This window comes from Myotis daubentonii, chromosome 19 (assembly GCF_963259705.1).
Source record: "Myotis daubentonii chromosome 19, mMyoDau2.1, whole genome shotgun sequence".
Taxonomy (NCBI): domain Eukaryota; kingdom Metazoa; phylum Chordata; class Mammalia; order Chiroptera; family Vespertilionidae; genus Myotis; species Myotis daubentonii.
In genome coordinates, this window is record NC_081858.1 from 25,412,445 (window position 1) to 25,438,553 (window position 26,109).

At 48.4% G+C, this 26,109-nt stretch overlaps 1 protein-coding gene across 2 annotated transcripts in view; it reads left to right on the forward strand.

Moving 5' to 3' along the window:
- The window catches only part of KREMEN1 (kringle containing transmembrane protein 1), a 49,101-nt gene extending 32,074 nt beyond the window's left edge, over positions 1–17,027 (forward strand). The window contains exons 4-9 of one of the 2 annotated variants that reach the window (XM_059676735.1): positions 4,128–4,252; positions 4,933–5,086; positions 8,892–9,224; positions 10,127–10,288; positions 11,410–11,494; positions 13,014–17,027. In XM_059676735.1, the coding sequence (XP_059532718.1) occupies positions 4,128–4,252; positions 4,933–5,086; positions 8,892–9,224; positions 10,127–10,288; positions 11,410–11,494; positions 13,014–13,182 (1,028 nt within the window). In that variant the 3' untranslated portion in view covers positions 13,183–17,027. The remainder of the gene's footprint in view (positions 1–4,127; positions 4,253–4,932; positions 5,087–8,891; positions 9,225–10,126; positions 10,289–11,409; positions 11,495–13,013) is intronic. The other variant, XM_059676736.1, reaches the window with a different exon arrangement.
- Positions 17,028–26,109: the final 9,082 nt, after the last annotated feature.

Sequence of the window (26,109 nt, forward strand, 5' to 3'; positions counted from 1 at the left end):
ATGCATTTTAGAAAGGTTTCATCCAAAATGGTAAAGATAAAATTTTAAGTATTAAAGTTAACCTTTATGGGAAACTCCGTTATTTAAAATGGTATTTCTAGGTTGCCAAAGAGGACAGTGAGCAGGAAGGTTTCAAAACCAATGGTTACTCACTTTAAGTGAATGTTGTTACAGATCAGCTCTGCTCCTCCCTTCTACTCTGTGCTCTTCATTCACTGCTGCCTAAGAAGTGCCTTTACCCACTCACTCCATGATTTTAGCTGGAGACACAGAACATTTGTTCATTTAACACAGTTTTAGAGCACCTACCATGTGACGGACCATGCCAGGCCCTAGGAATGCAATGGTGTGCGAAAGATAGTCCTACGCTTAAGTGGTTCCTGAGTAATTGGGGAGAGAGACACATAAACAGATGTTCAGTATCAAGTTCAGCATAGGCTGCTATAGGATTATATAGCAGGGACATATACTTCTTGTGTATGGGTGGGGGGATAAGGGGAGGGCCATGGGGGCTTCCCAGGGAAATGATGCTCAGGCTGCAATCTTAAGTAGGGAAGAATATTCCAAGCAGAGGGAATAACATGTGCAAAAGTCCAGAGGCCAGAGTGCAGTGTGCAATTGGGAAACTTGCAAATACACTATGATTTATTTTGACCTATAGATACAGTGTGAGCCCAGGATAGAGGGGTCATCCAATGGGGAAGGGGAGCAGCTCAGAGGGGGAAAGCCTTGTGTAACATGTGAGAGAGTTTGGATTTCACCTTGTGGGGCAGCCAGGGATCTTCGAGGGTTTTAAGCAGGTCCCCAGCTTTAAGCATCCCTCTCCAGCTCCTGTTACTTTTCTCTCTGTATGTGTGTGTCACTGGTCATACTCGCTTCTTTTTGTTCCTGCAAGGCCAAGGCCATTCTTATCTTAGGCCTCTGCCCCTGCCACTCCTTCTGCCTGGAATGTACTGTAAAGACTATCCTGGTTGCAACTGACTAATTAGATTCGAGTAGGGTGAGCCTAGAAACAAGGATGGAATAGGAGGCTGAAGCAGCAACCCAAGAGGGAGGAGATGGTGTTCCAAACTGGGGAAGTGGCAGTGGGGACAGAGAGACATGGACAGATGTCTGGTAGAATTGACAGTGTCCAGCAAGTGATTAACTTGGACGATAAGGGTGATACCTCAGGCCATTGATATTCAGATGGATGGAGCCGCAACGTGCTGTGATCTGATTTCCAGTGATCTGCCTTAGGATGTGTTTTGGGACCTCACTGCTTCAGTGGAACATGAGCTGCCTGGATTTGCTTGCCAAATTGTTGTGAATAGGTTCCAGCTGCATTAATGCAACCCATGGCCTTGTTTATGTCTAATCTTCACATTTATGGTTATGTGCCTTGGGCTCTCTATAACTAATACCTAATAACATGCTTACTGGTGAGCATAATGGACTAAATGAGACAAAAATCAAAGTAAATGACCAGAATGATCATGATCAAGTAGTTCTTACTAAGAACCATTAAGTGCATGGCTTGGTTTTCCATATGCAAGGTCCCTTTAACGTGGCTTATGTGATGCACTCCCTGCTAGAGATGCTTGACTCACTGCATTTGTTTAAACTCTAAAACCCAGCCATTCCCAAGCCAGGCCCCCTGAACACCAGGCTTCTACTGCCCCGAGTTTTTCTGTTTACATTTGCTACTATAGAGACTTGGTTTGTTTCCGAAAGATGCACTTTAGCATGTGTGTGGTGAGCCACATTTGTTATATTTGAACCATATGTGACGTAAAGAAGAAGGGGTAACCACTTGGCTTAGAGGGGGAAGGGGGACTTTTTGGGTTAGCAGAGATCCTTCCTGCCAATTGAAAATGAGCTGGTGAGAGGTAGATGATGGCAGAAATTAAGAGTGTGTGTGTGTGTGTGTGTGTGTGTGTGTGTGTGTGTGTGTACATACATACATATGTGTGTATTTTTAGATGTCAAAAGACTAATGTAGATATAAAGCTTATTAAACTGGACCATGCTATTTCCCAACCGTAAACATAAAGGAAAAATGCTTTCTAAGAGTCTATGTGGCTTACTTTGGAGTTGAAAACATATCACTCTTAACTGACCTAAAAGTGCCTCTAGGACCAGGCCTCATTCATGTCTTATTATCACTCAGCTCTATAAGCTGTGAGGAACCAAATAGAGAAAGTAGGGAAGAGCTTCATCTGATAGTGGAGTGATTCATAAATTAATAACATAGATGTTGATTTGTGCATGGGCCACAATAAATTAATTCCTTCATTCAATAAATATTTATTTAGTATGTATTATATAGGTGTATTAGCGCTTTCTGTATAACAAATTACCCCAAAAATGTAGTGACTTAAAACAGCATACATTTTTTCTTTTTTTGTTAATCCTCACCTAAGAATATGTTTTCCATTGCTTTTCTGAGAGAGTAGAGTGGAAGGGAGGGGGAGAGGGAGAGAGAGAGAAAAACATCAGTGTGAGAGAGGCGCATTGACTGGTTGCCTCCTGCATGTGCCCTGACTGGGGACAGGGAGCGAACCCACAACCCAGGTACATACCCCTGAGACCCTTCAGTCAATGGGCCAACGCTCTAACCACTGAGCACCAGTTAGGGCAACATACACCTATTGTCTCACACTTCCTGTGGGTCAGGAAACCTGCACATGGCTTTTCTGGGTCCTCTGCTTCAAGGTCTCTCGTAAGGCTGCAGTCAAGGTGTCTGCCAGGCCTCTGGTCACATCTGAAAGCTCCACTGGGGGAGGATCTACTGCAAGCATACATAATTGTTGATAGGATTCAGTCTTTGTAGAAAGTGAAAGTCTTGCTTTCTTGCTGGCTTTTGACTAAAGGCCATCCTCAGTTCCTTGTCACATGACCTCTCTGACATGGCATATTGCTTCATAAAACTATATAAGCCAAGAAGGCAATAGAAAGAGTCTACTAGCAAGACAGAAGTCACAATTTCTTGTAACCTAATCACAGAAGCGGTATTCCAACAACTTAGCCACATTCTATTGGTCAAAAGCAAGTCACTAGCCCAACCCACACTCAAGGGGAGAGGATTACACAAGGGCATGACCACCAGGAGGTGGGAGTCATTGAGGACCATCTTGAAAGCTGTCTACCACAGTTGATATATATATTCAGGTTTCTTTATTGTCAGATACAGCTTTTTCTACTAGACTAAACAAACTGATTATGTGATTGTGAAACACTAAATGTTTACTATGATAAGCCAAATAATGCCCCCCCCCCCCCCACACACACACAAAATGTCTATGTAATCCCTTACAGGGCATAAGGGACTTTGCAGGTATGATTAAGTTAAGAATTTTGAGATGGAGAGATTATCCTGAATTATCCAGGTAAGGTCTTATGTAATCATACAGGTCCTTATAACAGAGAGGCAGAGGATCAGAGTCAGAGAAGGTGATGTGATGATGGAAGCGGAGGCTGGAATGGTGCTGCCACAAGCCAAGGAATAGGGGCAGCTTCTAGGAGATGGAAAAGGCAAGGACCAGAGGCTCTCCCCTGGAGCCTCCAGAGGGAAGATCAGCTGTCACTTGATTTTAGCCCCTAAGACCCATTTAGTACTTCTGACCTCCTGAACTGTACGATAATGAATCTATGCTGTTTTAAGCCGCTAGGTTTGTGGTAATTTGTTCTCTTAGCAATAGGAAACTAATACACTTACCAAGGATCTTGAGGAAACCCATCTGTGGCGCTTTTTAAGGAACAAGGGGAGGTACAAGACATAGGACGACGGGCTTCCAAGGGATTTTCCTGCTCTCTAGTGATTCTGAAACAGTTCATATATTGTAGCTTCTGTTTTTAGGAAAGTATTTCTAGTTCTCTTCAGTACTAAATTCTGTCAGTAGTGAACGGGTAAAAAAATTCATAGGGTTAGTTATATGAGCCTCACATACTCTTCAAAATAAAACAAAAGCGTGGCATTTAGCAGACGACACTAGGCTTCCATTTTTAAAGTTTGTTACTTGTTATTTATTGTGCCTTAGGAGTGGAAATATTGGCTGAGATGAAGGTACCTGGCACAAAACACTTTTCCTTCTTGTTGTTTCACAGCCAGATGTTGTGAAATTCTTTTGTTTTTCTTTTTTCTACAGTGCCTGGAAACCTTGGCTGCTACAAGGATCATGGAAACCCACCTCCTCTAACTGGCGCCAGTAAAACATCTAACAAACTTACCATACAAACCTGCATCAGTTTTTGTCGGAGTCAGAGGTTCAAGGTAACTGCTCTGTGGCTATATATCTATAGAAACAGGTAACGATGTAAAAGTGACTTTAAACTATATATAAGTTTTTGAAATATAACCTGTGAAGCCATACAACTCTGTTTTTCCGCCAAGGAGAAGTTGGAGGAAGAGTGGGGCTTGGGAATGAGGAGTATGAGGCAGTTCTCTTGTCCAAAGACTGAAAAACCCCAATATCGGCATCCCTATTTGACTTCTGACAGAGTTACTTATTTCCTTGTGCGTGTGTGTTATGAGCAGGAACATCTCTGGCTCTATGGGCGATCTGGGAATAAACCAAGGGAGTGGTTGCTTCCTTGATAAATTCAGGGGCCCGGCCTGGACACCAGTCCAAAATATTTTCTTCCTGTCCATTCCTCTATCTGAAATTCATTCGTTGGCCATTAAGATTCAATAATGCTATTGTTTGTTACATCAAAAAATAAGAAAATTAAGTTGTTTCATTTCCTTCCTTCCCTTTCCTTTTCTCTCTTCCTCTTCCCTCCCTCAGTGTGTAATGACCTGTTGTAAGAATGGGACAAGGAGAGGTCCCAGGGGAAGGGTGGGCTGGGAAGATGAGGCTGGCTGCTTTCTGGGGACCAACCTTGCCAGGATCCTTCAGTTCACTTGACATCCCTGATTGACACTTACCAAGTCCTGCTTCTCTATTGTGGCAGTTTGCTGGGATGGAGTCAGGCTATGCTTGCTTCTGTGGAAACAATCCGGATTACTGGAAGTATGGGGAGGTAGCCAGTACTGAGTGCAACAGCGTCTGCTTCGGGGATCAAACCCAGCTCTGTGGTGGCGATGGCCGGATCATCCTCTTTGACAGTGAGTATGCCTCGTGCCTGTCACTGTTGAAGACACAGGAACCCTTGGGCCAAGGGAACAAGCCTGCCCCACTTCTTTCCATGTATTATTTTATCCACTTGGTGACACTTGTTAAGCACCTACTGCAGGCCAGGCACTGACCAGGCCCTGCCATACAGCACTGAACAAGAAGACTCAGCCCTGTCCTAGAAAGGGAGACATTCATTTAACAAGTAATTAATGACAGTTGTGTCATGTGCTGGAGAGACATGGCCTATTGGGAGATACTTAGACAACCTGGAAAAGATGACCTTTCCAATTTGATGTAAACACTGATATAATTACTCAGTATTAGCTTTAAGATCCTCGTGTGTGTGTGTGTGTGTGTGTGTGTGTGTGTGTGTAAATTGATTATTTTAGAGAGAGAAAGGAAAGGAGAGAGAGAAACATCGATTTGTTGTTCCACTTATTTATGCATTCATTGGTTACTTGTGTGTGCCCTGACCGGGGATCGATACCACAACCTTGGCATATCGGAATTATGCTCTAACCAACCGGGCTACCCGGCCAGGGCCTCTCTTGTTTGTTTGATATTTTTGTTTTTTTTAAAAGATCCTCTTGCTCTGGTTGGTGTGGCTCGGTTGGTTGGAGCATCGTCCCATGCACTGGAAGGTCTCAGGTTTAATTCCCAGTCAGCGCACATACCTAGGTTATGGGTTCGATCCCCCCGGTTTGGGCACATATGGGAGGCAACTGAGTGATGTATCTCTCTCTCTCTTTCTCTCTCTTCTCTATCTCTCAAAATCAATTTAAATTTTTTTTTAAATAACATAATAAAATGAAAAATGAAATGAAGAACTGACGCGTGCTACCACGTGATGAAGCAGACACATCAGGCCACACATTTTGTTATTCCGTGTGGCCTAAAGAAGTTTCCTTAGCATTTTCCCTAATGCCAGTCTGCTGTCAGTGGTCACTCTCAGCTTTTGTTTGAGAAAGTCAATTCACCTTCACTTTTGAAAAATGTTTCTGCTGGATTTTGAATTCTGTGCTGACAGGTTTCCTTCCTTTAGTACTTAAAAAAAATTTCTTCTTCGTTTGTGGCTCGCATCGTTTCTAGAGACGGCTGCTCCAGCTTTGTTCCCCTATATATGTAGGCTTTTCCCTTCTGCCTGCTTTCAGGCTTTTATCTTTGTTTTCAGCACTAGCTATGATGTGTCTAGGTATGGTTTTTTTTAATGTTTATTTTTTAATTTATTTGCTTGGAGTTTGGTGAGATTTTTAGATTATTTTTCATTGACCTTGGAACATTCTTAGCCATGTATTTTCTCTGCAAATATTTCTTCTGCCTTGTTCTCTTTTTCTTTTCTTTCTGGGACTCCAATTGCATATTGTTAGACCATTTGATATTATCCCACAGCTGTTGGGTGCTGTTTTGCCTTTTTCACTTAATTTTTTCTCTGTTTCATTTTGGATAATTTCTATTGACCTATTTTCAAATTATTTTATTCTTTCCTCAACTTTGTTTAGTCTGTTTATAAGCTCATCAAAGGGATTTTTTTTATCTCTGATAATTGTTTGTTTTATTTCTAGCATTTACATTTGACTCTTTTATATAGATTTCATATCTCTGCTGAAATTTCCAGTCTGTTCAAGCATATGGTCCATCTTTTCCACTAGGTCCTTTCTCTATTAATCATGTAGTCTCTGGTAGTTCTAATGTCTGGGTCATTATTGAGTCTGGTTCTGTGGATTTTCTTCTCTCTCTTTTTTAAAAATTGAGATATGATTGACATTATATTCATTTTAGGTTTGCAACATAATAATTTGAGACATATATATATATATATATATATATATATATATATATATATATATATATATCAGATGTATTATCTCTTGGCAATTAGTCTTTATCCCCCTCTTTCTTTTTTTGCTTGCTTTTATATGTGTGTTGTAATATTTTATTGAATGCCATACACGATGTGCAAAAGAACAGCAGAGGCTGAGGTCAATAGAACTTACCCCTGGAAAAGGGCAGGCCTGTGCAGTGTGGGGACTGAGCCTTTGTCGGTGGTGAGCTGGGTTTGGATTTTCTTGCTTCTGTCATTGTCTTCAATGCACATCAGGTTTCAGATCCCTTCAGTGATGAGCTGCTGTTACCTGTGCTTCGTGTGGAGCCTGGGATGCCAGTGGGCTTCTTCAGTGTTGCTGTCCCACCCTCAGCTTTGGGTAGTTGCTACATGCCTATGCCACCCAGGGGGTCTTCCCCTCCCTCAGTGCTGTTGCCTGTTACTTGGTGCTATGCTCTGTGAGGTCAAGGGGTGGGGAGATGTCTTGGTCCTCCTGTCCATCCTCAGACTTAGGACATATTACTGGGGTTCAGGGGTGGGACCTTTTTAGCATCCCTGCACCCCTCCACCCCTCCCTGGCAGCTAACCACTGCCTTGCATCGGTGCTGGCTCTTGGGAAGGAGAGCGTTTCTGCCCTGCTTTCATTGGTGCAGGATCCTGGGCTCAGGGCAACACGGGGTTGGTGGCTTTTGCCTCTGCTCTTCCCCCAGAAGCAGATCTTTGCCTGGTTACTTTGGCAGGAAGGAGAGAGTTTCCTACTCCCTCTCCCCAGGGGCAAACAGGTTTTGTTTCTACCCTGGCTCTGGGAACAAGAAGGTTTGCTGCCCCTCTCCCAGCAGCTTAAGGCTGTGCTTCCTTTGGGAGGGAGTTGTGGTGGGTGCTGGGTGGGCCTGCCTAGAATTGCCTGCAACTGAGTGCAGACCCCTGTTGTGTCTGGGGCTCCAGACTGAGAGGCTAGCCCACACTCAACCTTTAGGGGGTTGTTAAAATTTAGCTGCTTGCTTCTTACTTGCTTCTATGGTGGCTACCTCTTCCTCTTGTTCTGTCAAAGACGAAACACTTTGGTGTGGTCCGACTCTCCGTGGAGGGGCTTCTTGCTGTTTAGAATTAAATTTCCTTTGTCTTCAGACCTCAGCTTTCTGACAGGCTGATAAAAGTTTTGAGCTTTTTTCGTTGTTTGGATGAAAGCATCCTCTTACTGCTTTCTACATCCTAAAGGGAAGTGGAACTCCCCCAAAGCTTTGTAAATCCCAGCCCCACACTCCCTCTCAAGGACGTTCACATCCAGGACCTTGTTTATACTTCACCACGTAAGATACGGTCAAGTGGTTGTATCCCCTTCCTGGAACCTGCAAATCAAAAACGGAGTCCAGAGAAATCAGACGTGCTGACACAGTGATCAGACCGAGTGAGTCTCCTCCAGGCAGAAAGTCAGTTCTCGTGTGGACTGTCGTGTGCATTGCTCCTCTAAGGTATCAGGGATGCCCCAGTGCTGTAAGGACCTTCTTTTTCACGGCTTTACCTCACGGAGTGCCTCCCCTGCAAGAGGGCCCACTGTTTTATCTCATCTGTCCTCACACATTCATGTGATACAGGAGCAGGTGGTGGTCTCTCCAACCTCAAGACTGAAAGAAGTGAGAGGCCTGGAAGTGAAGGATCACATGGCCCAGCTGGTCCCAAACCCAGACTCTCTGACTCCAGCCTGGCCCCCACCTAGACCACACCACTGTGCTGTGTTCTAATTCTAAGGTCTCCTGGGCAAAAAAAAAGCTTCCACAGTCATTTGTTCAGGGTTTAAGTGATTCATTTGGTGATTTGATCCTGAAACAGAAGACAGTCTGGCTTTCTAGACTAAAAACAATGTCCTAAACTGGATCACGTTCAGAAGTTCAGAAGAATTGGTTGTAACTAGTTAGAAAGTGAGCCCTGTGGCTGAGCTCAGGCTGAGGGCCGTGTCCTTTTGTCTCCCACAGCTCTCGTTGGCGCCTGCGGTGGGAATTACTCGGCCATGACTTCTGTAGTCTATTCCCCTGACTTCCCTGACACCTACGCCACAGGGAGGGTCTGCTACTGGACCATTCGGGTCCCGGGAGCCTCCCACATCCACTTCAACTTCACCTTATTTGACATCAGGGATTCCGCAGACATGGTGGAGCTGCTGGACGGCTACACCCACCAAGTCCTGGTCCGTTTCAATGGAAGGAACCGCCCACCTTTGTCCTTTAATGTCTCCCTGGATTTTGTCATTTTGTATTTCTTTTCTGATCGCATCAATCAGGCCCAGGGATTTGCTGTCTTATACCAAGGTAAGACTTTCCCGTGTGTCTCTGGCTCCTCTTGCACACCCTGGTGACCTGTGGAGCTTGGGCAGTTCTTGCTGGGAGATCTTAGTCAGGAGCTACTGACTTAACTTATGGGTTTCCCCCCTCCCATTTCATAACTTGTATATGTTTCATGATACAGAAAAGAGGTGAAACCTGTAATGTTTGCCATGTTAGTAGTCCTAATGACAGTTTCCATGGGAGGGTTAAAAGAACAACCAAAAGAAAGAACTGAGGCGGATAGAATTGGAAGGCTCTAAGGAGGTCATTTGGTCCATCACCCTGTCTCTCAGGACCCAAGCCACCCACAGAAGATTGGTTTCCCATATTTCTTTAAATCCTAAGGTGAAGCCCCACTCTATGTCTCTCTAATGTGGGCACATGTGTTCCAGGCACATATCTTTGCCAGCACATGAGAAACAGGGGTGTCTAAGACCTAATCTTTGTCTTAGATGTCAAGGGCCTCAAGAAGAGTTCACGCAGTGTGTCTACAGGGAGCCCGAGGGAGGAGGCTACCCCACAGGTGGGCCAGTCTTGGAGAACAGGTAGGATTTGGGTCAACAGATAGAAAAGACCAGGGCTTTCCAGGCAGAAGGAGCCATAGCTGTAAAGGCACAAGGTAGGAAATGATAAAGTGTTCTCAGGTGTCCACAGACAGACCCGTCAGATGATTAGAAGTTGACAGTGCGTTCCTTCTGCCTTCTTCAGGGCCAGAGCCTGGCAGGTTCTGCGTGGAGGCCAGTGGAGAGAATTACATCCAGAATTGGATCAGAGAAAACAGCCTTTCTACTAACCAGGAGCTCCACTATAGAACCAGTGTCTCTTCCTCCCTAGTTCCTCATTTTCCTTATCAGCTTTCCCCCAGTTCATTCCTTTTGATCTTCCAGCTGTTAAGGAAGAACCACCACAGGAGAGGCCCACTGCCAACCAGACGTTGGCCGAGGTGATCACGGAGCAGGCAAACCTCAGCATCAGCGCTGCCCGGTCCTCCAAAGTCCTCTACGTCATCACCACCAGCCCCAGCCACCCACCACAGACCGTCCCAGGTAGCAGTTCCTGGACACCATCAAAGGGGGTGGAAGCCACAGAGCTTGAAGGCAGTGTCTTTGGCAGTTACAAAATCAGAGTACTCTTGGGTGTTTCTCATTCCAAGGCAGGTTGGGGTCCTGGCTCTGTCACCATGTTTGTCCTGGCCTTTGAGGGACATGTTCTCATTAGCTTGACTCCTTAGTCCTTAAGGAAAAGTGCTCACCTCCATAGAGACAACATGTGTGCCTTTTGTACATTATGGTTAATCAGCTAGTCCAGTGTTTTCTCACATTGAGAATATCTTTCTAGAACGCCAAGTTGTTGCTCCCTAAATTGGCAATTTCAGGAGCTCTGCTTATTCATTCGTTCAAAAGATACATAAGTGCTTTAATGGTACCAGATGCTATTCTAGGCACTGGACTATACAATGAACTGAATAAATCTTCCCTCCAGTGGTTTATAAGTAGGAAGAAAAAACAAGAAGCAAAATAAAAAGTCAGATAGTGATAAGAGCTATGGAGAAAAGTCATGCAGGAGAAGGATAGAGAGTGGGTAATGGTCTTGTGGTTTAACTTGGTTGGGTACAGACTTCCATTCTCTCTTTTCTGCCAAGGAAATTGGGGCCTTTGTGAGCTGACAGAGCTGCAGCGTGTTGTTAGCAATTACCTAGGCTAGAGATTTTCAGACTGTTCTCCAGGTCCCCCGCAGGACCCTCCATAGAAGGTCAGGGCAGAGAGCCTCTCTAGTGCTTGCCCCACGTCATTTGTTTGTGAATCCCGATAGGATTTCACTGGTCACACCTCATTCCTCAGGCGAGGAAACTGAGGCCCACAGAGTCTCTGTAACTCATTTGTGGTTGCACAGTGGATCCGGTAATAGAGACAGAATGTGCACCATCATTTTTGACTGAGTCCAGTGCATCTTGGACCACACCACCTGCCTCTCTCCAAGAGGGAGCCCTAAGGCCAGGCGAGGTGCTCAGAAGGCTGGGCTCCACGCGGCCTGGCCCTTCGCTGCATTTGGTCGTTTTTCCCACTTGCAGGGAGCTCCTTGGCCAGACCTGCGTCTCTGAGCTGCCAGCCTCAGGGCTTCCTTCTGAAAACTGAGCTCAAGCAGGTCTGATGGGCCCTGTCTTTTGCAGGATGGACAGTGTATGGCCTGGCAACTCTCCTCATCCTCACAGTCACAGCCATCGTAGCAAAGATCCTGCTGCACGTCACGTTCAGGTGAGTACGACGGAGCTGCCCAATTCCAGGAGCAAAGGCTCAGAGCTCCTTTTCTACGAGCTTCGTTTGTCTGGGTGAAAGCGTGACAGCAGACCATGACCCCAGAGCCCTCAGTCCTAGGGAACATATGACAGTGAGACTCCTCATTCTCTGGAGAGTGAGATGTACAACTGGACAAGTTTCACTGAGGTCTGAGTGACTGTGTTTGCTACTGTGTCCAAATGATACAGTTTCAAGGGGGATTGAGACAGCCTGGGCATAAAAAACAACAATTTCCATGTTTTGCCTTGTGCTAGCCTTGAAGAGATCTTGATGCAGGAATAGAGATTGCTGGGATGGTACCAGGCATATTTCCCAGTGCCTTGTAGAAACCGGAAACATTCTTAGGAGGAGAATCTAACATTTATTAACTATTCTTAATAGTCATTTTAAGGCAGTTATTTAAGAAGCTCACGGAAGCTTCATCCTTCAATTCTGACCATTTGGGAAAAAAAATTTTCCTCCTTTATTTTGCTGTTCAGGTTTAGCAGTTCTTCCTTCCGGGAAAGGGGCTACTGAAGTTTGTGTGTTTACAGAGGGCGGCCCTTTCTAATTTTTTCTGGACTTCTACTCTGTCTTCCCTGTGGTTCCCAGTGCAGCTCTCTCCTTTTTTTTTTTTTTTTTTTTTGAGATATAATTGATATATAGACTATCTGCATTTCAAGGCCTTCCTGAATGTTGGTGTCCAGTGAAAGCCACTTTTCCCTGACCTTCTCACTAGCCCTCAGCCACAGGCGTTTATACATTAAGTGACGGCTCCTCCATTGCCCTCTGAAGGCTGTGGTCAGACTGGGACCACCCACACGGCTCTCCACCCTGCGCTTTACATTTTTCAGTGGAAACAGTGTCATTATTGTTTACTGAGCCCACTCACATGCCATATATATACTTTTTTTTTTTTAAGGCACAATTTACATGTTCTGGAAGCCTCTCCGCACAGTCCTGACCACGTGTCTACCACAATAGCAGGAGAGCAGGAGGCTTCCTATAGGGCCCAGCAGCTCACGGCACCCTGGGGCCCTAAAGTGCACGTCTGGCTCCTACCTGATCCTGGAGCCCCTCTGCAGCTTCCCTGCCACGCAGCATTGGTGCTGAGGCAGGACCCATTCCTGCAGAGTAGTTCTGCCTTTGCCCCGTTTTAACTTGATAAATGTAATTTGAAGAAAGCATTCTTCTATTTTTTAAAAATGAATTTGAAAACGCAATCTCTCAGGACAGCCCTTTCCAGATTGGAATAATTCTGCGAGTTAGCAAGTTCTTTGTTAAACTGAACTGGAATCTGCCCTGCTGCACTCCCACCCCACAGGACGCATTTCATCGGCACAATAGTCCTTCAGATCCCTAAAAGCAGCACTTAGGTCTTTCCCGTGACCACCGAGCGTCCCATTTCATAGGTACAGGTCTTTCATGCGACGTAGGTTGTTTGGGCTGCTTTGTTCTACTGGGCAGGAAGAACTCTTACGTTATTTTTGTTTAACAGATCACATCGTGTTCCTGCTTCAGGGGACCTTAGGGATTGTCGTCAACCAGGGACATCAGGAGAAATCTGGAGCATTTTCTATAAGCCTTCTACTTCCATTTCCATCTTTAAGAAGAAGCTCAAGGGTCAGAGTCAACAAGATGACCGTAATCCTCTTGTGAGTGACTAAAAGCTCCCCCATGCCCAGGACAGGAGGTTCCTCTGAGTCAAGGCCACAGGGACCACCTCTCCTGTGGTTTCCTCTGATGAACTCTTCCCTGCCTCTCCCTCGGCCTCTTCAGAGGCACCTGCCAATGGACTGGGAAGGGGCGCCCTGCTGCAGGGGCAGGCGTAGCCTGGATTCGTCCTGCTTCATCAGCTGCACTTAAGAGAGAAACTCAACGTCCCAGGGTCTGGCCCTCCTCTGTGTGTGTGTGTGTGTGTCTGATCCAGGAATGGGGGTGTCAGGACTCTGGGCTGAGATGACAAAGATAGTTGTGTCCAGCACTGGGTTCAGGTATATTCTAGATGACTGTCAGGTGGTGGGTAAGTGTAGTGTGCCTTGAGTCTTGCTTGCTTCTTCTCTGTTTTTTTCCACACATAGATCACTTTCTCCTGGTCTTTGTGGTTTAGAAGAAGGCCAGGCAGAGAATTCCGAAGTTCTCTTGAGGGTTGGCCTGGTCCTCTACTCCTGGGTATTAGCATCCCCAAAGCCCTAAAAGGGCCCATGCTCTGTGCTGACTCGGGCTTTGCTCTCTGGGCACTGGATGAGAAAAGTCCTCCTCAGTCTTTCACAGCCTGAGAATGAGGTCTTCTGACCCCCATTCATGTCAAACCTGAAGCCTCCCACATTTGGGCTTCTTCCCATAGCTTGGTGAGCAACAGAACAAGCTCGTGGAGTGGTCGTATAAAGCATCCATGATTTATTCACACATGTGACTTCACTGAAAGCTTGTCTAGGTGCTCAGTAACTTCTTGTGGGATTGGATTTGTCTGGCCTTGCCCCAAACGGCTGGTGGTCCTGTGGCACCTGAGCCAGGCCCTCATCTCTCCATGATTCTCTAAGCTGACTCTCAGTTCAGAAACAGGAATATGCATCTCATGGCTTAGCATCTGGGCAGCATTATGGAAGACAGGGTGCCACAGTCCCCCTTTAGCTGTCCCTCATTGTGAAAGAAGACGAAAACCCCTCACTGCGCCCATGTTCTCTGCGGCCCTCTCTGCCCTTGGTGGGGAGGGAGAGAGCTCTTACCCCTGATCCCACACGACCCTGCCCTGGTTGTGAGAGTCTGCCTCTCCGGTTTAGACGTGCCCACCGCCCACAAGCAGCTTTGTCAGCAGCAGTGAGGAGAGCAGCCTGGGCCTCTGAAGGCCGGGTCTGGGCCTTGGTCAGAACATGACTCTCCCTCAGGCACTTGGGCCTTGGGCCTTGCTTGCCTCTGGCCTCCCAGGTTCCCTCTTTGCAGCACTTTGCCGAGTTTCCCCAAGTCCCTGAGCCACTGCCTGCCATGGCCCTTCCTGGGGTTCTGCCACGTTGGCAACCCGTCTGAAACCGGCTGCTGCCAGAAAAGCGGGGCAGCGGGGAGGTATCCACAGGGAGAAGTGACACTTGGCAACCAGGAGAGATGCCAGGAGCTGGAGGCAGAGGGGCCTTCAGTGGGGGAACGGGGCCGTGTGTCCACAGGGGGGCGGGGGGGGAGGGGCGCTGCTCCAGGCACCACGTGAGACCCACCACAAGCATGGGGCTGCTTGGTGCTGTCTTCACGCTTTGATCTGGAAAGGCCGTTTCCCGGGAGCAGCTGTCCGCAGACCCGGGGGTCTGGAGACAGAAGTCTGTCCCATCAAGGACCACCGGAAATATACTAGCATGTGCAGTATCCCTTCCAAGCTATTCCTGGCGTTTGAGGAATCTCCTCTCAAACACAAGTGTCAGGTGTGCAGTAACAAAGGGCCCTGAGCTGTGAATACACCCACATCCAAGGGAATGTGGGATTTGGCAAAGGGTTCGCCCAGCCAACAAGCAGCGCGGCTGCCTAAGACTTACTCTGGTCACTGGCCTTGGGAGCCGCCCACCCGCCCTGCTCACCTCACACTGGTCACAGGGGCCAAGCCCCAAGCCAGTGTGTTGTCTGAGCGGCAGCAGGATCAGCCCTTTCTCAGAGATCCTGGAAGCGCTGGTGACGCCCCAGTGCTCTCCTTCCGGCTGGTCCTGGAACAGCCCAGTGCCTCCAGGATCAACTTACTGCCCAGGGAGGGGCCACGGGAATCCCAAACCAGCTTCAGGACAGCATGGGGGAAGAGAGCCATAAACCGTCGCAGGCTGAACCTCCACACACTCCTCAGCCACAGCCTGGCCATGTCTTGGTTGGAGCCTGTCAGCAACACCCCACAGAGGGTCCCCTGTGGCTAAGTAAACAGCTGAGAAAGCAAGAGGTGAGGTGTGCCTCCAGGAGGCACTTGGCCTTTTAAGACACTGCTCAAGAAGAGAGAAAGTGGGGTTGGAGGTGATTGGAAAGGGTGACCCTGAGAAAAGTCCATTACAGATCACATTGCGGAAGATGATGAAACAGGAAGGTGGGGGTGAGGGCTCTGGGGACCACCGTGGACAGTGGCTCTGAAAGCATCCAGTCCACAGCCTCTGCCCTGAGGTGGGTGAGTGGATGAGGCTGCAAGTAGGTGCCTCAGGACCTGCGTGCCCTCCTCATCCCGTTCACTGCTGGTAGCCAGGCCCTGGCTCTCCATGTATGTCCCACCATGAGGGAGGGCCACTGCTCTTGTTGCCTCCCCTTTCCTTAGCCGTGTTTCAGTGCCCTTGGCCCCTCTAGAAGGCAGTCAGTGCCCGCGTTCTTCCCCATGTGTCGCTGCTTACAGAGCAGAGAAGGAGTAGGAATGAACCCCAGGTACCTACCCCCACACCCCATGTCAGAACAGGGTAGAAGGCCTCTGGGAATAAGCGAGGTAAGGTGAGCGGTGTAACTTCTAAAGTGTGGGCTCTGGCTCAAGATTCCAGTCCGCCAGAAACCCACGAAGATCAAAGCACTAGTGAATGCCGCCATCCTGGACCTCAGGCCAGACCTGTGGGGAAAGGCCTCCCCACGTGCCCCATCGTCAGCTCAGGCAAGAGTCGCCTGACCCAGCTGAGGATCCGGCCAGGCCATCCCAGCACCAGCGGGCACACAGGCTGTCGCCAAGCCTCTATGCATCCCGTCGAGCACTTAATCCTCACCAGCACTTAGTGGATGGCCTCAGAGATCCCAGTCTCCCCTGCCTGCCGAGGCCACCCCAGGTCTCCCGCAGAGCAGGCCAGCTCCACGCCATAGCCCCGTCAACTGGCACCCTCTTGGGTTGCAGATCTCCTATGTGGTGTTTGATGCCGGCTATTGTTACTACCTTGGGAATTTTTAACCTTTTACTTGTTTCCTCTGGTGTCTTTGTTTACCTTCCTCACTCTTCTACCTCCTGGCCAGGTCTCTCAGCTTAGCTGCCCTGGCGTGGGGTATTTCTCAAACCTTCCAGCCGCAGCTGCCTCCCCTCAGGCTGGCCGGCTCAGGGGTGAAAGGGCCTCCCCCGCTGCCTGCAGACCCAGGGGGGTGCCCATTGCACAGGCTTGTGTCTTGTGAGTCCAGCATACTCAACAAGACGGAAGTGGGGTGTGGAAGAAAGTCCGAGGCAAATCTGCTTCAGAAAGAATGTGTCTTCGGGAGCACGTGGCGGGGAGCTGCCATCGCAGGGGTCACGCAGCGTCCAGACCTGCCCACGTCCAGGCTCACCTTCCTGTGGGGATCTTGACTTTGGATGACAAGGCTTTATTTGTAAATATGCTCTTAATATGCAACTTTGAGAATAAAATAGAAACATCATGTATTTTAAAATATAAGATGAAGTGTGACGCACTGTATACAATTTAATATATATTTTTAGGGGTTTTGTTATTTAAGAAAATGGAATGTAATGGTACTTAACTTTTACAAAAGAGAGAAAAATGTTATTTTTACTGCCTGGAGAAAATAAATATTCTCATTGTTGTAGAAATGGGATGGGCCCTGTCTTGTCGTCTTTATGGGCGCCCCTCCCCGCCCCGAACCCCAAGAACGGTGTCGCGTGCAGAGAGACCCTCACTCTTCCTAACCTGTGCCCATGCCAGGCCACACTGTTGGCTCAGTTTTTCCCAAGTGTCTCCAGGTTCCCTCAGGTCTCGCCACAGCTCTGGCCCGCAGTGATCTTCAGCTGGGAAGATCCGAAAGAGTTGGAATTTCAAATCCGCACGCCAGCCCGGTGAGACGGGCGGTTCTCGGGGACAAGCACGAGGCTCTGCACTCAGAAAAACTTAGGTTTGGATCCACCTTGAGGTGGTCAAACCACTTCTCAGTTTCCCCTCCCTGTAAATGTAATAATATCTGTGCCCCAGAAGGTAATGAAGATGAAGTGAGAAAAGATGTCTAAAACACTCATGTAGTTACTATCCCAGGTGGAATTCGTCTTGCCTCTCAGAGCAGCCAGTTCTTCCTCTGCCCACCCTCCTTTGTAAGAACACCAAAGGAAGCTCCGTGAGTTGCCCGCTCTGCGCCCAGCTCTCTCCTGTCAGGCGCTGTGCGTACCCTGACAGCCCTTTCTACAGGTACTGTCGCCCTGTTTCGCCAGTGAGGAAACGGGCTCAGAGAGCAGCGTGGGGTGGTAGTGGAGAGCACAGCCCTAGAGTCAGCCTACAGGATTCCGCTCCCACCACTCTTGCCGAGGGACCAGGAAGTGTAAAACGGAGGCTTCGGAGGGTTTCGGTGGAGGAGTGACATCAGATTCCTCGTTTGGAGGGATAGGCACTTGCATTAGGAAAAACAGATTGGAGTGGGTAAGACCGAGGGTGAGGAGGCCCACCAGAGCCTCGGAGGTACACAAGTGAGAGACTCGGGCGACCTGACCAGGCCCCCAAACCAGCCCTGGAGGGAGGGGAGAACTAGGTGAGGGTAAGCTGCCTACACCCTTGGACCAGGGGCCGGTACTCAGGGTCTGGGCTCACATCCCCACCCCACCGCTTACCACGTGACCTTGGGCCAGTGACTCAGCCCTGTGAGCCTACTTTCCCATCTGTCAGATGGGGGCAGTTCAGTACCTGCCCACGGAGTTGTGATGAGTTATCTTAGTATCGTTTCAGCAAATGGTAGCTGTGCCTGTTATTGTAGAGTAGAGGTGGGGGCTTAAGAACAAGGAGACGTGTCTAGGATACAGCTCACATGTATTTCAATGGCTAATACTAGAAGTGTTTTCAGAGGTCTTTATTCAGAAGTCTGGTGATGTTTTGTGAGCAGAAATAAGCCTTAGGAGCCCGACTCCTGTCTATATCCTTTAGCCTATGGTAAAATTAGTTTCATTATACTTCACGTAGAGTCGCAATTTCCAAGAATTTATCAACGACGTTAAGTGAGGACTTACTATAGTTCTCTGGCAGGCACCTTACCTGGACATGGAGTTCATGGTCCTCTCTTTCCCTCTGTCCTCTCCCCAGCCGACCTTGGCCTGCACCACAGCAGCCAGCCCCAGCCCTGCGGTGGCTGTTGCGATATGATGGCCCCTGAAAGCTTCACTCAAGTGTTTCTCTTCTCTGAACTTTCCTTCTCTCTTTCCCAGGAGCTCTCTTTGACTTTGTGAAATGTTACGTATAGTTGGTATACAATATTATATTAGTTCCAGGTGTACAGCATAGTGATTCAACATGTATATACTTCACAATGCCATCTTCACACTAAGTCTAGTAATCACCTGTCACCAGGCAGTTATCACAGTGTTACTGACTGTATTCCCCTTCTCCTTTTCTACCTATCCCAACCCCCCCCCCCACACACACACACACACACCCTCCGCTCTTCTGGCAACCATCAGTTCAATCTGTTTCTATGAGGCTGCTGTTTTTGTTGTGTGTTGTTTATTCATTTGCATGTTGTTGTTGTTTTAGATTCCACATATAAGTGAAACCATATGGTATTTGTCTTTCTTCATCTGACTCTCTAGTTCTATCCATGTCACAAATGGCAAGATTTCATTCTTTTTTTTTATTGCTGAATAAACTTCCACTGTGTGTGTGTGTGTTGTGTGTGTGTGTATCACATCTTTATCCATTCATCTATCAATGGACATCTAGGTTGCTTCCATATTTTGGCTATTGTAAAAGATACTGCAATGAACATAAAGGTGCATATATCTTTTTTTTAATTTATCTTTATTGTTGAGAATCTTACAGATGTCCCCCATTACCCCCTTCCAACTGGCTCCTGCCCCACCTCAGGCCTTCACTGCTCTATTGTCTGTATCCATGGGTTATACATACATGCATATAAGTTATTTGGTTAATCTCTGCATATATCTTTTTGAACTTTTCAGATAAATACCCAGAGGTAGAATTGCTGGGTAACATGGTAGATCCATTTTTGGTTTTTGGAGGAATCTCCATACTGTTTTCCATAGTGGCTGCACCAATTGGCAGACCTATCAGTAGTGCACAAGGTTTTCTTTTCTGCACGTTTTCACCAACACATTATTCATTGGCTTTTTTATAATAGCCATTCTGACAGGTGTGAGGTGGTATCTTATTGTGGTTTTGATTTGCATTTCCCTGATAATTAGTTGAGCATTGTTTCATATGTCTGTTGGCATCTGTATGTCTTTGGAGAAATGTTTTTTCTGTCCTCTGCCCATTTTTTTAATTGGATAGATTATTTGATCTTACTGAGTTGTATGAGTTCCTTATACAGTTTAGTTATCAACCCCTCATCAGATATGTCATGTGCGAATATATTCTGAAGGAAAATCTTTTTCATGGCTGGTGGAAAACAAATGGGGTGGCCCACTAGTAAATTTCTTAGAGACAGCTTAGCCTGCAGCAGAAAACTAAATGCAGCCAGAATGTGCAGCTGTCCTGCCTGAAGCAGGACCAGGAAGAGCACCCCAAACCCATCTGCGCGGACTTGGGGCACCGCTGACCTTAACCTCACCTCCTTGTTTTCCGAAACCTGAGAGATTTGGACATTGTAACGCCCGCCCTCTGGGGACCCCACATCAGGGCAGCATCAGCCTCGTCCTTTGTCAAGCAATCAAAGGCTCTTCTTCCTGTGGAGACGGAAAGGGCTGGACAAGGGTGACCTTGTCTCCAAGCTTGGAAATCACATGATCATCTCCTCTTCCCCCCTGGGCTGCGTGAGCCTGAAACTGCAGACCAGTCTCTGGGACTCTGAGAACTGGAGAGCTTTTGTTCCTCTGTGGCAGGGTCGGGTCCCTGTGGGGGATTGTTTTTGCTTGGCTGAAAGGGGAACTTGGGGAACAGAATATTTCAACCTCAAGAAGCAGCAACATTTGCTTGTAGCTGGAAGTCTTCGTTTCTGGTCTCCAGCTGTTGTCTGGAGCCACCAGGCCCCTGCTGAATGGGACTACACCCGGCAACTGGGGGCTGGCAGCACTGGGCTCGGCTGGCCGTGGACCAGCCCGTGTCTAGGGGGCCCGTCTCCAGGACAGCCCTGGGGCAAGGACAGCCTCAGCCCTCCCGACGCTGGACACTGGGCCCTGGCATGAACCTGCTAGCTGTGGAGGACTGGGCTGGGGAACCAGGCCCCACAGAGGAGCATTTTAGGAGGAAAATAGATTCAAGTCTGAGGCCCAGGCTCCCTCCTCAGGGGGGAAAAACAGAAAGATCTAAAACAGCCCAGGCTCTTGCAACTGAGAAGTTTCAGATTTCACTTATTTCACTCTTAGGAACGTTTACCATTGTCCCTGTTCAAATGAGGCCACTGGACTTTTACAAACTTAACTGGGCACCCGCTATTTTGCACACTGATCATGTGACTGTTTCATGGACTTGCCTTAGTTGCTGGTGCCACAGATGAATTGGATCAAGAGCATTTGAGGGGTAGTCAAACCTCATATTTAACCTAATATGGGGCAGCTTTTTACGGGCCCCCGGGGCAAGCTGAGGAAAAGCTTTTGAATGTGCAAGGATGGGGATAGTAATCGCAATAATAACAGCAGCTAACATTTCTGCAGCCCCTACCAGTATGTGTGTGAGACACTGTACTGAGCACTCAACAGACATTGCTGAGTTCATCCGCGTGACAGCCCAGCCTGGGGAACGGAGGCTCAGAGAAGGGACCCAGCCAGCAGAGGGCAAGGCCAGGATTCAGCCTGCTCCAAAGTCAGGGCTCCTTATTCCTGCTGCACTTCAGGCCCCTCGGGGCAGGCAGGTTGGCTCAGAGAGAGGCCCCAGCTCCCTAATATCTCACCCTCAAAGGTGTTGCCTCCAGACAGCCCAGAAAAGTACAGATCAATTTGCCTGGGGCGAGGAAGGCAGCAAACCTACACTTCTTTCCCTACAGCCATGGCTCAGAGGTTGAGCGTAGACCTATGAACCAGGAGGTTATGGTTCAATTCCCAGTCAGGGCATATGCCCTGGTTGTGGGCTCATCCCCAGTGTGGGGCGTGCAGGAGGCAGCCAATCAATGATTCTCATCATTGATGTTTCTATCTCTTCCTCTCTGAAATCAATTTAAAAAAGTGTTTTTTGTTTTTAAAAACCTACACTTCTTTACCTATTGAGAACACAAACCGCTTTGAGAATCAGGTGAATATTATCAGGCTCCTCCACCAAAAGATCCCACCTATAAAAATCTGCATAGAAATTCTGGAGAGTTAAAGACCCCCCTAAAGCCCTCCATGGACTTCAGGTTTAGAACCTCTCCATTAAGCCGTAAGCATGGGTACCTGAAAGTTAAAACTAGACCAAAAGAGGATAACAGGAGTATTAATATAGTAACAGGAATGATTGATACATTTAACTGATCACTTATTAAGTGTCTGGCATTTATTCTAGGGGTTGGTAAATTTTTTTTCTGCAAAGAGCTAAATAGTAACTATTTTACTCCTTTTGAACCATATAGCCTCTGATCTCTGTCACAACTACTCAACTCTGCCTGCACTGGTTGTTGGGGGCCAACCACTAGAACCAGTGCCCACCCACTGAGACCTTCAAGGACCTCACCACTGCAAGTCCTGGGGCCTCCAGGTGACTCCAAGAGGGGGGGGGTAGCATCGGGAGAGGGGCACCAGGTCTCACATGTAAGCAGCCGCAGACACTATCTAAGTAAATGGTGGTTGTGTTCCGATAAAACTTAATTTATGGGCACTAAAACTTGAATGTTTTTATCTCTTTCACATGTCACCAAATGTTGTGTTTTTGTTTTTGTTTTTTGTTTTACCCCAACAATTAAAACCTGTGAAAACCATTCTTAGCCCATGGGTCATACAAAATAGGCGGCAAGCCCACAGGCCATAGTTAGCCGCCCCCTGCGCTGTGCCACCCACTTTCACACATCGTGTTTAATGCTCACAACCAACTGTATGCATTCAGCATTGTTATTATCCCCATTTGTCAGATGAGGACACTGAGGCTCAGGTTAATAACTCATGCAAGAAGCGCGTGAGTTAGACCTTGAACCCATCGTCAGCTTCTTTACTTTCCTGAGGGACAAGACCCGGTGAGTTTGTGGAGAAAGGAAAGGGAAAAGATGCTGGTGGGGCGGGGAAGGGAAACCCTAACGAATGCCTGGCAGCACCCTGGGCCCTGGGAGCATAAGGGGGGGCGGGGAAGATGCTCTTCGCTCCAATGGCCTGCACTGCAGGGGTGGGTGGCTGGTTTCCTGAGCTGTTCCTCCAGACAGAGACCCAGATCCTGGACAGCTGGTGGCCCTGACATTGTTTTGTGTCTCCCAGGTTCTCTTAATTATAACCAATTTGCCACCCTCAGCAATTCCTTGTTCTCCTTTGCTAATGCCCATGAGTTGGAACTGTGAGCCAGACTCCCAGCCAAACGTTCAGCTAACATCACTTCCCCTTCCCATGTGGGGAGCCCCAGTCTCTCAGAAACTTGCCTTTCTTCTCAGTCCCAGGAGGCGGGTGAGGCCCGCCCTTTTGCACGCTGCCCGGCTCGGCTGAGATTCGCTGCTACCCAAATCTCTTAGCAAAGAGGGTGACCGAATCTGCTTAACTTTCTCCAACTCCCGGCCTTCCTGGCTGACTCAGGCTCAGGGCGATGGCTAAGGTGGTCTTTCTTCTTGGTGCACGTCACCATTTCTCCTTTCCCGCCTTACTTAGGTGCCACCTGGGTCCAAGGCTTTGGAACAAACTCGCAGAAACACGCTCCAGGCTGTACCTGTGTACAGTTTGGGGGGAAGGCCCGGAAGGTGGGGCTGAGGAAGGTGGCCGCACAAGGGGCCGGAGGAGGAGGCAGGTCTGATCACACCCAGTATAGGTAACCTGGGCCAAGCGACCTGGCTTCGCTTAGGAAAACTTGATTCCCGATCAGAGGAGCCTTGAGACTCTGAGCTCTGGCTGGACTCAGGAACCTGGGGTCAATGCGGGTTCGACCTGAGTTCCCAGACCTCAGGCAAGTTACCTTTCTAACCTCAGTTTTACCCACTTATAAAATGGGTGTAACAGTCGTTCCTCAGAGAGTTGTTATGAAGATTAAATAATACAATAAAGGTAAGGTGTTTAGCTAATTTTTATTTGCAACCTAAAGGTGGTGATACTCCTAACCACAGAGGCCTGGAGAGGAGCCAGCGTGTCAAGGGCCTGGCCCATAGTCCTGACTTTGCAAATGGGAGCTGAATCACAGGCTTCTCGCCAGACCTCACAGGGGCCACCAAAAGTGTGCGGGACCTTGGAAGCGCTCTGCCTTTGGAGTTGAGAACCCATTTCTCAAACTCCAAGAACACAGTGTGCAAAATAAGGGCAGTTCTCTCCTTAGAAAATAATTCCTGACTCGGTTCCTTTAAGTAGCTAGTTTCCCGTCTGTGGCCCTGTTTTATAAAAGTACCTACTGACCTTCACCTTCTCAGGGACATATCTATTGGGTGGGAATACCCTTCTCTGCTGGCTTCCAGCCGGCAGTGGATTTCTTTACCTGTTGCTTCAGGTCAGGAACAAATACAGAATTTGGATGTCCTCCTATTTCCCTCCTGGCCCGAGGTGGGCAGATAGGCAAGGAAAGCCCCCAGGCCTAGCTCGCCGAGGGAAGGCACCCAGGACCTGTCTGCCAGCTCCTCACAGACCCGGGACCCTGCCTCCTTGCACCCTTGCTTTCCCTACAGGAGCCATCCCGGTGCAGCCTTGCTCACCTGCGCCGCCCAGTGGTAGGAACAGAGAGCTGCGGAAGAAAGTCGGCCCTCAACCGCTGACTCCATGCAACCCTCCAGGCCCTAAGCCTGGCTAGTAACCCAGGACTCTCACTCTCACTATGGCACCTAGAAGCTCTCTGATTTGCTATCGCCGCCACAAGGTGAGTCCTCTGGGCTCTGACCGCCGGGGACCCAGCAACAGGGAAAATCTTTATTGAAGAGCATCCATTTTCTGCTGACTGAAGGAACTTAATCCATCAGTGGGGAATGAAGCTGTCCCACCCCACCTTGAATCACCCCCACAGATACCTGCTAGTGCAAGGGGTCTCCTAAAGACTTCTCCCCTGGGCCAGCAGAGTTCTTACTCCCCAAACAAAAAAGCCCCTCTCTTCCTGAACTACAAAGTAAACATCTCCAGGCCCCCTGGGCTACTTGCAGTACAAATGTTTATGCCACTGGAAAGAGAAAAAAGAGACGCTTGCAAGTGCTCCCCAAGAAGATGGGTGCCAAGTCAGTAATTAACCCCCAGCAACTGGGTGTCTGATCTTCCGCCAACGGGTCTGCAGCGGCTCGACGGGGTGGCTGATGTGGGCGTATGCTCTAACTTTGCATTTGATGGGCCTTTGAGGCCATGGATGCTCTCTGGAAAGGACACCTGCTACATCTTTAAAACTCGGAATTAGCACTAGGGAAAGCCTCTGACTCCCCAGCACTCACTACAGATGAAGGAAGGCTTGTGAGCAGCCACAGCATTCGAATCACTCTGGGCAAGACCCCAGTGATGCGTGTGCACACAGAGCCGGGAGAGGCCAGCCCGCCACAGACTAACCTTTGCCGGAGGGCCAGTACTTGGTCATATCAATGGCGAACATCTATTAAATGCCAAAGGGCCAGGCTTCCTGCTAAACTCCACACACTGCGTTATTGCATTTGAACTTCAACTACCCCCATGGGATGGGGATGGTTATATCCACATTTTACAGATGAGGAAATTGAGTCTCAGAGAAATGATGTCTGCTGCTGACAGCTTTTAAGTCCATCTTGGTAGACTCTATTCTAACAGAATGTGTCCCTTGCCCAAGGTCATCAAACTGATCAATGGTGGCAAAGCTAGGGCCAAAACCCAGGGCTTTTTGCCTCCAGAGTCACATCCGCCTGACCCTTTCCCTCTGTGCTCACAAACACAAATGACAGTTATCACCTTTCAGACTTCCAGAAGCAAGGCCAGGCTCAAAGGAGCTGACCAGGGAGCTCCATGCAAAGATCACCATCAGGTCTCCTGCTGGGTGGAGCCAGAGGGAGTGAGAGGGGCCACTGTCGGCTGCTTCCAGCTCTAGAATCCCACCATGAGAGGCTGGGGGATCGAAAGGATCACCCCCCTCCACCTTTCCCTTGGGGAGACTGGGGCCCAGAGAGCAGAACCCATGCCCGATGTCCTACCATGATTTTACCTCCGTAGTCAGTCAGTGTGCTTTCCGTGGCTGCACTGGGGGGTGGGGGTGGGAAGAAGCAGGTGGCAAGAACTTGAATGGGAAAAGGGGGAGAAAGCTGATCTTCCTGGGCCCTCAGTCCGGGAGGAGGGCATCTTGCAGTTTCAAAGGGTGTTTCTTGCTAATACAACGTGGGCCGTGGACTGCTTCCGTCTTTAGCTCTACCATCTTGTGGATTCAAGGCAGGGGTCCCTGGTCGGGAATCGATCATTAGCCTAGTTCATGACAACTTGATTTCAGAGCCTGCCAAGTTGGAGATGCCCATCCTCCCTTGACTCTCTAAGTCACAATGAGATGGAACGTTCCAGAAATCAGAGACAAAGATCAAAGGGTTTTTATGTGTGTGTGTTTTTTTCCTTCCTTGCCCAAGACTGGGCTAAGCAGCTTTTAGATATGACTCATTCTGCTTCCTGCCTTCTCCAGGGAGTGGGATTTCTTTGTGCAGGCAGTGCAGGGATCGGCGGTGACCGAGCC